Genomic DNA, 11,221 nt, shown 5'->3' with positions numbered 1-11,221 from the left:
GCCCTCCAGCGCGCCCCGCCCCTCTCGGTGCACCCTCGCCCCGCCCCCGCAAGCCCTTACCACAGCCTCGCGCTCTTTCCCGGCCCCGGCAGCCCAGGTGGAGGTGGACGCAAGGTGGGGCCGTTTCCTAGTCTGATGATCTCCCTCCTCTGGTACCCGAGACCAAACCAGGAACCTGCATTTCTCTACCCTCGCTCCCACCTTTTTTCAATTGAGATGGCGATGATAACTAACACTTTGGGAGTGCTTTCTATGGACAGGCATCATATTTATACTTAGTCCTCGCAAGCCACTACTAGGAAGGTAGTATTGTTATCATCCCACTTGAATCGGGAACATTGGGTCACAAAGGCCGAGGCCACACAGCCAGTCGACGGCTGGTTCGACCCAGGCGCCCGTACTCTTCAACGCCAGAGTAGAACGGCGAACTGCCAGGGGATTGCGGTACAAACCCTGAGGAGAACTCTGCCCGAAGGAAATAGGCACGGTTACCATGACAACCAGCGGGCGCCTCACGTTGCGTATGGCGTTCCCGGCCTGCCCCGCGCGACGCGGCGCCGGAAGTGAGTGAGCACTTCTGGTAGCCCTAGCCCGCGGCCTGGTCATCCCCGCAGTACCGCTGTCCCGGCGTCTTCCTCCCGTCATGAAGGACGTACCCGGCTTCTTACAGCAGAGCCAGAGCTCCGGGCCCGGCCAGGCCGCCGTGTGGCACCGTCTAGAGGAGCTCTACACTAAGAAGTGAGCGCCGAGCCAAGGAGACCCGGGCGTCCTGGGATAGGAGAGCGACACGGAGTGGGGACGGGGGAGGCCCGGGACCTTGATGGACTGAGGGCGCTCAGACCCGTGTGGAGAGAGTGGGGACAGGCTAGACCGAGGAGGTGCGCTGAGGAACCCGGAAGGCAGGGCCGACGAGGGAGAGGGGTGACATCCCACAAGGACTGAGGAGGAGAGCCATAGGCTGGGTTTGGGGATCTAGGGTTCACTGCCTTCCGGACCGAGGGGCTGTGACTGAGGCTTCGAAACTCCCCTTCCTTCTGGTCTTACGAAAACGGTTCAGGGCTGTGATTTTGCCTCTTGATTCCAGTCAAACAAGCAAAACACCCTTTCGGGGTTAGGCTGCCATACATTTTGTATAACAGGTAGCAGTGTCTTGTACTTGACTTTGTCATAGTGGCACTGTAGCTACAGTTATCTTTCTCGGCAGTCTGGAACAGATAAACCAGAGGCCAGTGCAGTTTGGGGTTTTCTTCCCCTGTTAATTCTGCCTCAGGTTACACGGTGGGGTGCAACCACTTCTGCTCTCTCCCATGGCCCATACTTTTTATTGCATTTCATGTTGGGATTTGTGCTCCTAGAGAGGTCTCAGAGTTTGGTTTTGCTTAGAAACAGGGTGAATTTCAGAACAATTAAATTATCAGTTGCTAAGCAGTAACCTCTTTTTAAGTGAATAGAATGAGTTGCTGGCGTTGGTTTAGCGATGTTCCATAGAAAAATACACCTCTTGTAATACCTCCCTGTTACCAACCCTAGCCTTTAGCATAGTGCCTTTCACATGGATATGCAGTGTGTGGGGTTTTGGGGTTGTTTTTTTTTTTTTTTGCGGTACGCGGGCCTCTCACTGTTGTGGCCTCTCCCGTTGCGGAGCACAGGCTCCGGACGCGCAGGCTCAGCGGCCATGGCTCACGGGCCCAGCCGCTCCGCGGCACGTGGGATCTTCCCGGACCGGGGCACGAACCCGCGTCCCCTGCATCGGCAGGCGGACTTCTCAACCACTGCGCCACCAGGGAAGCCCTCAGTATGTGTTTTGATGATGTTCATTAGCCTTCTGCTATTAGCAATTTTTGAGAGAAAATTCTTAGTTTTTGGCAAATAATTACTTGTGTAGCACTTTGTATTTTTCAGAGCATTTTATTTGCACTCTTAGAAATTAGCCTTTGGTTTCAAATGTGCTATGTCATTGTTCTAGTGGCTTTCTGTAGTAGCTCATTCAGTCCTTCATCCTGTTTAAAGATGAGGAAGCTGAAGCTCAGTTTAAGCTCCTTCCCTGAGATACTCAGCTAATTGGTAGAAGAGCCAGGATTTCAAATTAGGTATGTATGATTCCAGAGTTCTTGCTTCCAGTCAAGCCTCTCAATAACCCTTTGAGGTAGGCTGGAAAGGTGTTCTCCATTTATAGCTGAGGAAACTGAGTCTTAGAGAGGTTAAGTCATCTCAAGGTGACATAACCATTGAGTAGCAGAGCCAGGGAAAGAACTCAGCTTTTAAAAAGCATCTGCTTTAGCATTCTTGTATTACACAGTAGAGACTGGTTAGTATTTGTTATTTGATAGGACCATCAAGGGTGAAGATGTCTGTGACTGATGCTAGATTATAGGTCTTAAGAGCCTTGTGTTTTTCAGGTTGTGGCATCAGCTGACACTTCAGGTGCTTGATTTTGTGCAGGACCCATGCTTTGCCCAAGGAGATGGTCTCATTAAGGTAAATGATTTGCCGTGCTAGGTCAGAGTATATAAATGTGTTCAAGTATTTTTTAAAATAATAGGTGGGCTTTACAATAATAATATATATAACAATAAGCCTGTTCAGCCACCACTTTTTGTCAGGTGCCATTTGTTCTGAGTGCTTTACACATTTACTCATTCACTCGTAACAGCGTTGGGAGATAAGTACTACTGCTGTCCTATTTCTGTCCTGTTTTTTTTTTTTTTTTTTTTTTTGATGTAAAGGCAGACACCAAGAGATTAAGCGACTTGCCATAGATCACAGCTAATAAGTGACAGAAGAGGATTCAAACACAGACATTCTGGCTTCTTCTAAAATCCCAACCTAAAATGCTCTTTCTTAGCATGCCCCTGTATCTTATTGTTTATAGATTTTTTTTAAAATTTATTTAGCTGCGCTGGGTTTTAATTGGGGCACGAGGGATCTTCGTTGCCACGTGCGAGATCTAGTTGCAGCATGCGGGCTCTTAGTTGCGGCATTCGGGATCTAGTTCCCTGACCAGGGTTCAAACTCTGCATTGGGAACGTGGAGTCTCAACCCCTGGACCACCAGGGAAGGTGGACAACTGTTACAACTGCCGTCCCTCCTCTTCCCTCTCCCCCACTGACTCTGCTTGTTTGCCCGAACACTTTGTCCTGGGCAGCGTGGAAGATGTGCTTCACTGAGGGACATGAGGCTTGGAGGGGGAATGCTGCTTAGTATCATGCTGCCTCTGTAATAGAGCACTTCTAGAATTTTGTTAACAGAAAAATACACTCTCTGCCCCAGCCTTTCCCAGATCCCCTGACAAACCCACCCCCGCCCCAGATTTGTTCACTGGTAGCCTACTCTTTGACGTCTTTCCTGACATCTCTCCTTGTTGTCTTTCTCTTGGATTCTGGATGAATCAGAGGAACTGATTCAAGCATTGGAACTGCAAGCTAGTTCATAATGATAGTTTGGATTATTTGCCCTGAATACATTACTTTATATGTGCGCACAGTGAAGCTTACCACTTTGTTATTCCACCATCTGGGCTTCTAAGATTTTCTTGTGGTTTATATCTACCAGTTTGACATTTTACTACTCAAAGGAACTTGTAATCATCTGTAAGCCTGGAGATTTTGCTAGGCATGCTGTCTTCTGGAATATGTGGGAAAATGATAAATTAGAGCTGTCTTAATATTTGTTCCCTAAGGTTCTGTATCATAGTTATGGATAATTCATCATTGTTCGTCTCTCTTCCTTGGCTTCTTGTCTTTAAATCACTTTCTACTCATAGCAGAATATTTGCAACCTCTCTCATTGGCTAATCCAGCTATGTGCTTTTTAACTCACAGCGTTTTCACTTATTTGTTTGCAAGTCTCTCTTCTCTACTAGGCCAGAAGCTCCTTAAAGCCTCAGTTTTTGTCTTATACATTCTCTGCCTGTAGTGCCTAGCAAAGGGTCTGAGCAAGTGCTCAAATGTTTGCTGAATGGCTAAGATATTTGATAATGGGACATAATTAGCCTGCAACCTTCTAACCTCTGTCAGGTTAGTGAACCTTTCAAGCTGATAGTCTGTTTTACTCAGCATACTTTGGAGGACGAATAGAGAAGTTGGTCTTCGGGAGATTCTCACAGGGCAGGGTTCTAATTCCCAAAGCCAGCAAAAAAAAAAAAAAAAACGTAGCTTTCTTCAGTAATTTATTGGTGATCATTTATGTGAACTTAATAAGCCCCAATATGGGTCTTCTGTCATTCAGCAAACAGTTATGCAATGCCTACTGCGTGATGGGCATCATGGTAGTGTCTGAAGTTTTGCTTTTGCTGAGGGAAAGACATCCTGTAATTACTCTCCATGTTTTGGTTCTACAGCTTTATGAAAACTTCATCAGTGAGTTTGAACACAGGTAAAAACTCTTTTGTCAGTTTTTGTTTTTGAAAATGTATACATTGGTATTTGTTGACACTCAAAGATGTGGTTTTTATTTCAGGGTGAATCCTTTGTCCCTGGTAGAAATCATTCTTCATGTAGTTAGACAGATGACTGGTGAGTCTCACTTTGTTTCATAAAGGAATAGATCCTAATGGTAATTTAAATGATCTTGAAGTATAAGTTATTTGAACTTCTGCATTTCAGTAGAAAATGTAAAATTCTAAGTGTTGTATTTTATGGTCTAAACCTGAAGACCATCCCACCTGAAAATGTCCTGGGTGGTCGAAACCAATCTGTAAAGATGCTCTGTTGGTGGTTCTTCTGACTTTGTCCTCTCTTTTCTAGATCCTAATGTGGCTCTTACTTTTCTGGAAAAGACTCGTGAGAAGGTAAATGTGAAGTTTGAGTCAGATCTTTTAAAATATATTTGACTTATAGTTTGTGTCTGTGCTCACTGTTCACAACTCTAGAGACCAGTGTGTCTCTAGTCCTGCAGGTTAAATCAGTGTACAGATACCTTCCTTGTTAGTCTGCTGCCCACAGTTCTGAGGCTCCCTTGTTTCTGATTCTTTAGGTGAAAAGTAGCGATGAGGCAGTGATCCTGTGTAAAACCGCAATTGGAGCTCTAAAATTAAATATCGGGGACCTACAAGTTACAAAGGTGAGATTGCCGCAGTACAGATTTATCGTTGTTTAAAGTTGTAGGGGGCAAAAATCCTATTTTTCTTCTTTATTTATTTTTAAATAATTTTAAATTACAAGAAAGTTGCAAAAATAGCAAAAGAACTCTCCTCTACCCTTACCTCGGACTCCCATTGTTGACATTTCACCACTTTGCCTTGTTGTTCTGTGTGTGTGTGGGGGGGGTTTCTTTTCAAATCCACTTAAGAATAAGTTGTTGATACGATGCCTGTTGCCCTTAAACAGAGTTCTCCCCTGTGTGATCACAGCACGCCCATCCAGCAGGAGCCCACACAGCCTCCAGTGGTCCACAGCACATGGGTTCTCGCCATTCACCATTGACCCAGCCCTCCCTGCTTCTTAATTATCATTGTTGAAGATTCCTGTCTGTGTTTATGCCTTTCTTACTTTCATTTTAGTGTAATTTTGGGGATAGGTGTGAACATGGATAGCAGACCAACTTCTGTGGTCAGTGCATCATACAGGCTCTCCCGAAGCTCCATACTTTCAACACTTGGTATATTCAGGCTGCTCAGTTCTTACTGATCTGTTGAGATGAGATGGTATCTCACTGAAAGTTTACTTTATATTTCTTGATTACTGGTGGTTTACTGACCACTCTGCTCATGTCTCCACTTCTATAAATTGCCCGTTTTATCTTCTTTTACCCATTTTTCTGTGTTGCTTATCTTCTCTTGATTTTTAAGAGTTTTTTACTTAGCCTTGGTCATATTCCCCAATGGGTTGCATGTGCTTTAAATATCTTTTCATAGTCTATAGCTTGTCTTTGTTCTTTTTTCTGTGTGTTGGATGAACTGAAGTTTTCCATTTTAACGTAGTCAAATTTATCAGTCATTTGTGGCTTTTGCTTTTCATCTTGTTATATGTTACTTGAAAAATGTTTCAAGTTACAAAAAAAAGACAATCTCATTTGCTGTGTGTAGGAAACAATTGAAGATGTTGAAGAAATGCTCAATAACCTCCCTGGGGTGACATCCGTTCACAGTCGTTTCTACGACCTCTCCAGTAAATACTATCAAACAATCGGAAACCACGCATCCTACTACAAAGATGCGCTGCGGTTTCTGGGCTGTGTTGACATCAAGGATCTGCCAGGTAACGTGGCCAGAAAGTCCATGTCACACGAGGAGCTCACTCACACGACATAGCAGCTGTGACATGCCTGAGGCAGCCGATCTCAGGAATTATTCAGATGTGTTCATTCCTTTTAGAAGAAAGTCCATGTGGTGGGAAGAGTTGTTTAAGCTTCGTTTCTGCATTGTATTTGTCTTCAGCGTTTAATTCAGGTGAAAATGAGGCTCGCGCCTCGTAGCCCCTTTCCTGCCCCTTCTCCAGGTCTCTCTGTTCTCTGAGTCAGAGGCCTCTGTGAGAAGGACAGTGATGCGGGTGCCTTAACCCCTCGTAGGATGGAGGGCACGGTGAGATCCCTGAACCTGGGACTCTTGTCGTAAAAACTGAAATGCTGGACCCAGGGGAATAAACCATGGAATTTTCAAGGGTTTGAGGGTGGAAAGAAAAGTGACCAGTGAATTTTGGGAAAAGTGCAAGGAATATGTGTTTAGAAAAGAAATTTAGCCTATTTCAGCATATTTTAGATGTTTTTCACAGTATACTGTTGAAGCTAGGGGGACCAGCAACTCCTAAAATTGTTAGTACAGTTTTAATTGCTGCATCTCAAGAAAAATATATTGGAAAAAGCAACAAATGTGGTCAAGAGAATAAGGGAACAAAATACATTGGAAAAAACAACTAATGTGTCAAGAGAATAAGGGAACAGAGTTCTAGTCAAAAGAAGCTAAATGTGGTGGCTTGAAGATAAGCAAGAAGTGGTGCTGCTTCCCACGCAGGCGAGGGGACGAGGGGCTCACCTGCCGGCAGCAGACAGGCCAAAAATGGAAGGAGATTCATATATAGTTCAGTGAGGATAAGCAATGAGTGCCTTTCCCACAAAAGCCATTTATATGGTTCCAGGTATAACCTAAGTCAATCCAATACTTTAAAAGAGATGACTAATCATAGGGCTTTGTAGTATAACCATTACACAGAACAGTTTCTTTACATTTTACGTGAGACTTCTAAAGCCAAACGGGACTGATTCTCGTGCCTGGCGTGTAACTGGGGCTGTGTTGTTGCCATAGTGTCCGAGCAGCAAGAGAGAGCTTTCACGCTGGGACTAGCAGGACTTCTTGGCGAGGGAGTTTTCAACTTTGGGGAGCTGGTAAGTGGGCCTGGGGTGCAGATTCCTTAACACAGGGGACACTGTGACTTTTTGTCAGCTGACCGTCTCCGTCCTCACAGCTCATGCACCCCGTGCTGGAGTCACTGAGGAACACTGACCGGCAGTGGCTGATTGACACCCTCTATGCCTTTAACAGCGGCAACGTAGAGCGATTCCAGACTCTGAAAACCGCCTGGGGCCAGCAGGTCAGTCACAGGCGGGGCTGGCGGAGCACCCGTGGAGCTCCTTCATCCGTGTGTCTGCTGTCTGCTGAGCGCCTTCCCTCTGCACGCCACTTTGCTCTCATTGAGCAGGTGGTTCGGTCGCTGTTCAGTTGCTGTGGTAGCTCGGTTACTGGGACAGTGCTCAGGGCCACAAGCAGAGAGAGCTTCCCCTGTGTTGGGTGCAGGGGGTGTCGCCGGAAGCTTCCCCAAAGAAGGACTGCTCTGTGTGTGACCTTAGGAATGAGTAGGAATTAGCTAGCGACGAGTATGGAAGAGCGTGCTCAGCAGAGGGGGAGGGAGCGTTCAGCGTGTTGGCAAAGTGAAGTAGGGCGCGTGGGGCTAGAGTGAGTGAGTGACGAGAATGGGGAGATCATGGGGTGGGGAGTGGGGGGAGAGGGGTCCGCATGGGGGAGAGGGAAGGAGCCTGTGTTGAGTGGGAGTCAGTGAGGAGAGCACTTAACAAGGATTTGAAGTTTAACAGTAAGGTTATTCTTTTTAAATGAAATTATTAGAAGCAAATAATTACTAAAATGTTAGTGGTGATAGGAATTATGGTTGTGTTATAGTCTTTGTACTTTTCTGGAAATTTCCATCTTCTCAAAGTTCAAGGTGAACTTGTAGGACTCACACATAAGGGCACAGAGTAGATGACAATGGGCTCTGAAGAAAGCGGATGCAGCCAGCCTAACGAGGCCTGTGTGTTGGCGTCTCAGGAAGGTGTGCCACTCAAAAAGAAAGACGCTGGCACGGAGATGTCAGGAAGAGTCGGAACTTGAGAGGTGCTTGCCAGCAGTATCTGTCCAGGCAGCAAGAGCTCGTTCAGGGGGAGGGGCCCTTTCTGCAGAGCTTGACTTGTTCCCGGCTGTAGCAGAAGTGTCGCTGTCACGGCTGCCCATGTCGGGGTCTGAGCTACTAAACGTCTGAATCAAGGAAGCCGCTCTCCACGGTTTGGCTCTGTGCTCAGCAAATAACCTTTAGACCCAACTGCAAGGAGATTGTACAGGTTGTGCAGAAGGTGCATTCTGGTTCTCATGACAATGCTACTTTTCATGACAAATTAGTAACTTGCTCTTTCAGTTCAGAACAAGTCTCCGGAACTTCAGCAGCGTGTTCCTCGGAGGCCCCATTGACACCGAGCTGACTGAGCAGGCAGTGCACCCAGACCCGCTCAGGCATCGGCTGTGCCCTCCCTGCCTTTCCTTGCGCAGGAGTCCTCTTGCAACACCTACATACACCCTGTGGCCCCGCTCCCTGGTGTTTGTGACGGCAGAAGTCTTACCTTGTCAACTCCTTGTCTTGGAAAATCCTTAGGCCTTCAACTAAGCACTCTTCTAATGATTTCCTGAGAAAAGTGAAGTTCACATCACTTGAAGCGAATACTGAGCCTCAGTGATCTAAAGTGTTCGGCCCTGCCCAGTTTCTTTTTGTTCAGTTGACAGCTGTAGAGAGAATTTCAAAGCCAGGTCAGGTAACTGGTACCGTTTCGCTTTGCAGCCTGATTTAGCAGCCAGCGAGGCCCAACTTCTGAGGAAAATCCAGTTGCTGTGTCTCATGGAGGTAAGCGAGGCCCCGCCCACTTCCAGGCCCTCGGGCGCAGCCTGAGCTGGGCGGCTAGCTCTCCTGTCCCGCACCCTCTCCAGCACCTTTCCTCTTCCTCTGCCACCACTTGCCTTTTTAGTTTGTGTTTGGCTCTCAGCTTAGATGACGCCGCCTCAGACAGGTGTTCCCCGACCACCTGCGCTACGGGAGCCGCCACCTCATTGCCCTTGCCGTTCTTTGTCTGCATGCTCATCCGGTTTCCCACACTAGAATTGAAGCTCCTTGAGAAAAGGGACATTGTGTTTCTAGTTCCCCATGGAATCCCCAGCTCCATGTACAGCCCTGGCACATGGCAGCCTCAAGTACTTGTTCAGGAAACGAATAGTGACTCTTGTAGAAAACTACCATAAAGCGTATTTCACCTTCTTATCTAGGAATTGAAAGCTTAGTGAGGTAAGATATATGCCTAATGTTAAGAAAGTTTTAGTATGTGTGGTACTAATAAGATCTGTATTTTCAGAGCAAGTATTGACAGACATATTCCTTATCAATCAGTTCTCTGACAATCTTTTTTTGGAAAAATAGTTAATAAACAAAAATTTTTTTCAGATGACTTTCACACGACCTGCCAATCATAGACAACTCACTTTTGAAGAAATTGCCAAAAGTGCTAAAATCACCGTGAATGAGGTATAAAGTTCTTAGACTCGGGATGTTGCAGCCGCAAAGCTGCTCTTGGGGGGCAGTCAGCCTGCTGCCCCTAGACTCAGGTCACAGAAAGAAACTGCTCCTTGTTCCCCTTGTGTTTCACAGCTGGCGGGGTCCGCAGGTACGTGCGTGTTGACACCAGGGTGTCTTACACGACCCCCTCTTTGCACAGGTGGAGTTGCTGGTGATGAAGGCCCTCTCGGTGGGGCTGGTGAAAGGCAGTATTGACGAGGTGGATAAGCGGGTTCACATGACCTGGGTGCAGCCCCGCGTGTTGGATTTGCAACAGGTGATGTGCTTGAAATACATAGTTCAGCTTTGCGGGTGTTTTGGGTTGTATCTGTGCTGCCTAGTTTCATTTGGATGGAAGCCATTTAGGAAGAAAGCATTATTAGACAAGAGATTTCAGAGAATGAATTACTGCTCTGGGGACTAAGGGCTTTTCAAAGAACCTAATTTCATGCAAGCTTGAGATTTGAACCCTGCATTTACAGCGTATTGTGACGACAGTGCTGCGTGTGCTGATCATGTCTCTTATCTTTAAATTGTTGCTCCGATCAAACGCTTGCCTGGTTCCGTGATTTGAGCTCATATCCATCTTATTTATATTTGCTGGAAATTTAATCCTATAGATTTCCTCTATTCTTGCCTGTTTTCTTTCAAGCAAGTGTTTCCTCATGCCCTTCTGATAAGAACTGGCTGGGATAATCCCATCTCACACACCCCGCTTTCCCAGCTCTGATGTGTCCTTTTTATTAATGCTGCCCTAAAGGATTAGCTGGAAATTTAGGACTGCCCTGTCAGGTGCTGTGATTCCCAAGGGCCTTAACACACGTGTGTCCTGGTTTGCCCTCAGATCAAGGGGATGAAGGACCGCCTGGAGTTCTGGTGCACCGACGTGAAGAGCATGGAGATGCTGGTGGAGCACCAGGCCCACGACATCCTCACCTAGTCTCCCCTGCCCTGACCTGTCTGTGGAGAGGTGTTTCACGGCTGGTAAAACTGGCAGCTGAGAAGACCTGCGTTTAATTGGGGGTGGGGGTGGGGTTCGGTTTGGAGTAGGGACTGTTGTTCTTGCTGTGAAGACTGTCACAGAGGACTGTCGTCGATGGGGGTGCCCCGCCACAGGCGGACGCCTCCTTTGTGGTTGTCACCATAGCCTGCGGTGGGGAGGAGCCGCCAGGCTCAGTGATGAGGTAGCAGGAGTGTGGGCCCCCCGCCCCCGGAGTCAGAAGGGGCAGCCCTGGTGTGCAGGGCGCCCACTCCAGGGTTGGCCTCCATTACATCACCTGTGTGAACATGTTTTCCAACGTGGTTTGAGAATGTTTCTATAACTAATGCCTTGCTCTGTCCTTTTCGTGGTTCTGTTTCCCTAGGCTTAGCGTCCAGGTCAAGCCTATGCCTAAAGTGATTAAAAAGCAGGAGATGGA

At 46.9% G+C, this 11,221-nt stretch overlaps 1 protein-coding gene across 1 annotated transcript; it reads left to right on the top strand.

Annotated features, from left to right (window-relative positions):
- Window positions 1-552: 552 nt before the first annotated feature.
- PSMD13 (proteasome 26S subunit, non-ATPase 13) lies at window positions 553-11,125 on the top strand. Its single transcript, XM_081238614.1, has 13 exons — window positions 553-738; window positions 2,400-2,478; window positions 4,340-4,374; window positions 4,459-4,514; window positions 4,746-4,789; window positions 4,975-5,061; window positions 6,026-6,197; window positions 7,241-7,320; window positions 7,401-7,526; window positions 9,039-9,101; window positions 9,693-9,773; window positions 9,964-10,080; window positions 10,648-11,125. Exons 1-13 carry the CDS (start codon window positions 644-646, stop codon window positions 10,741-10,743), a joined length of 1,131 nt encoding a protein of 376 aa, XP_081094740.1. The 5' UTR covers window positions 553-643; the 3' UTR covers window positions 10,744-11,125.
- The last annotated feature ends 96 nt before the right edge of the window (window positions 11,126-11,221 follow it).

Source organism: Mesoplodon bidens (genome assembly GCF_964165515.1).
Source record: "Mesoplodon bidens genome assembly, chromosome: 7".
NCBI classification, from domain to species: Eukaryota; Metazoa; Chordata; class Mammalia; order Artiodactyla; family Ziphiidae; genus Mesoplodon; species Mesoplodon bidens.
Note: the sequence above shows the minus strand (reverse complement) of the source record. Positions and strands in the feature narration are given on the sequence as shown.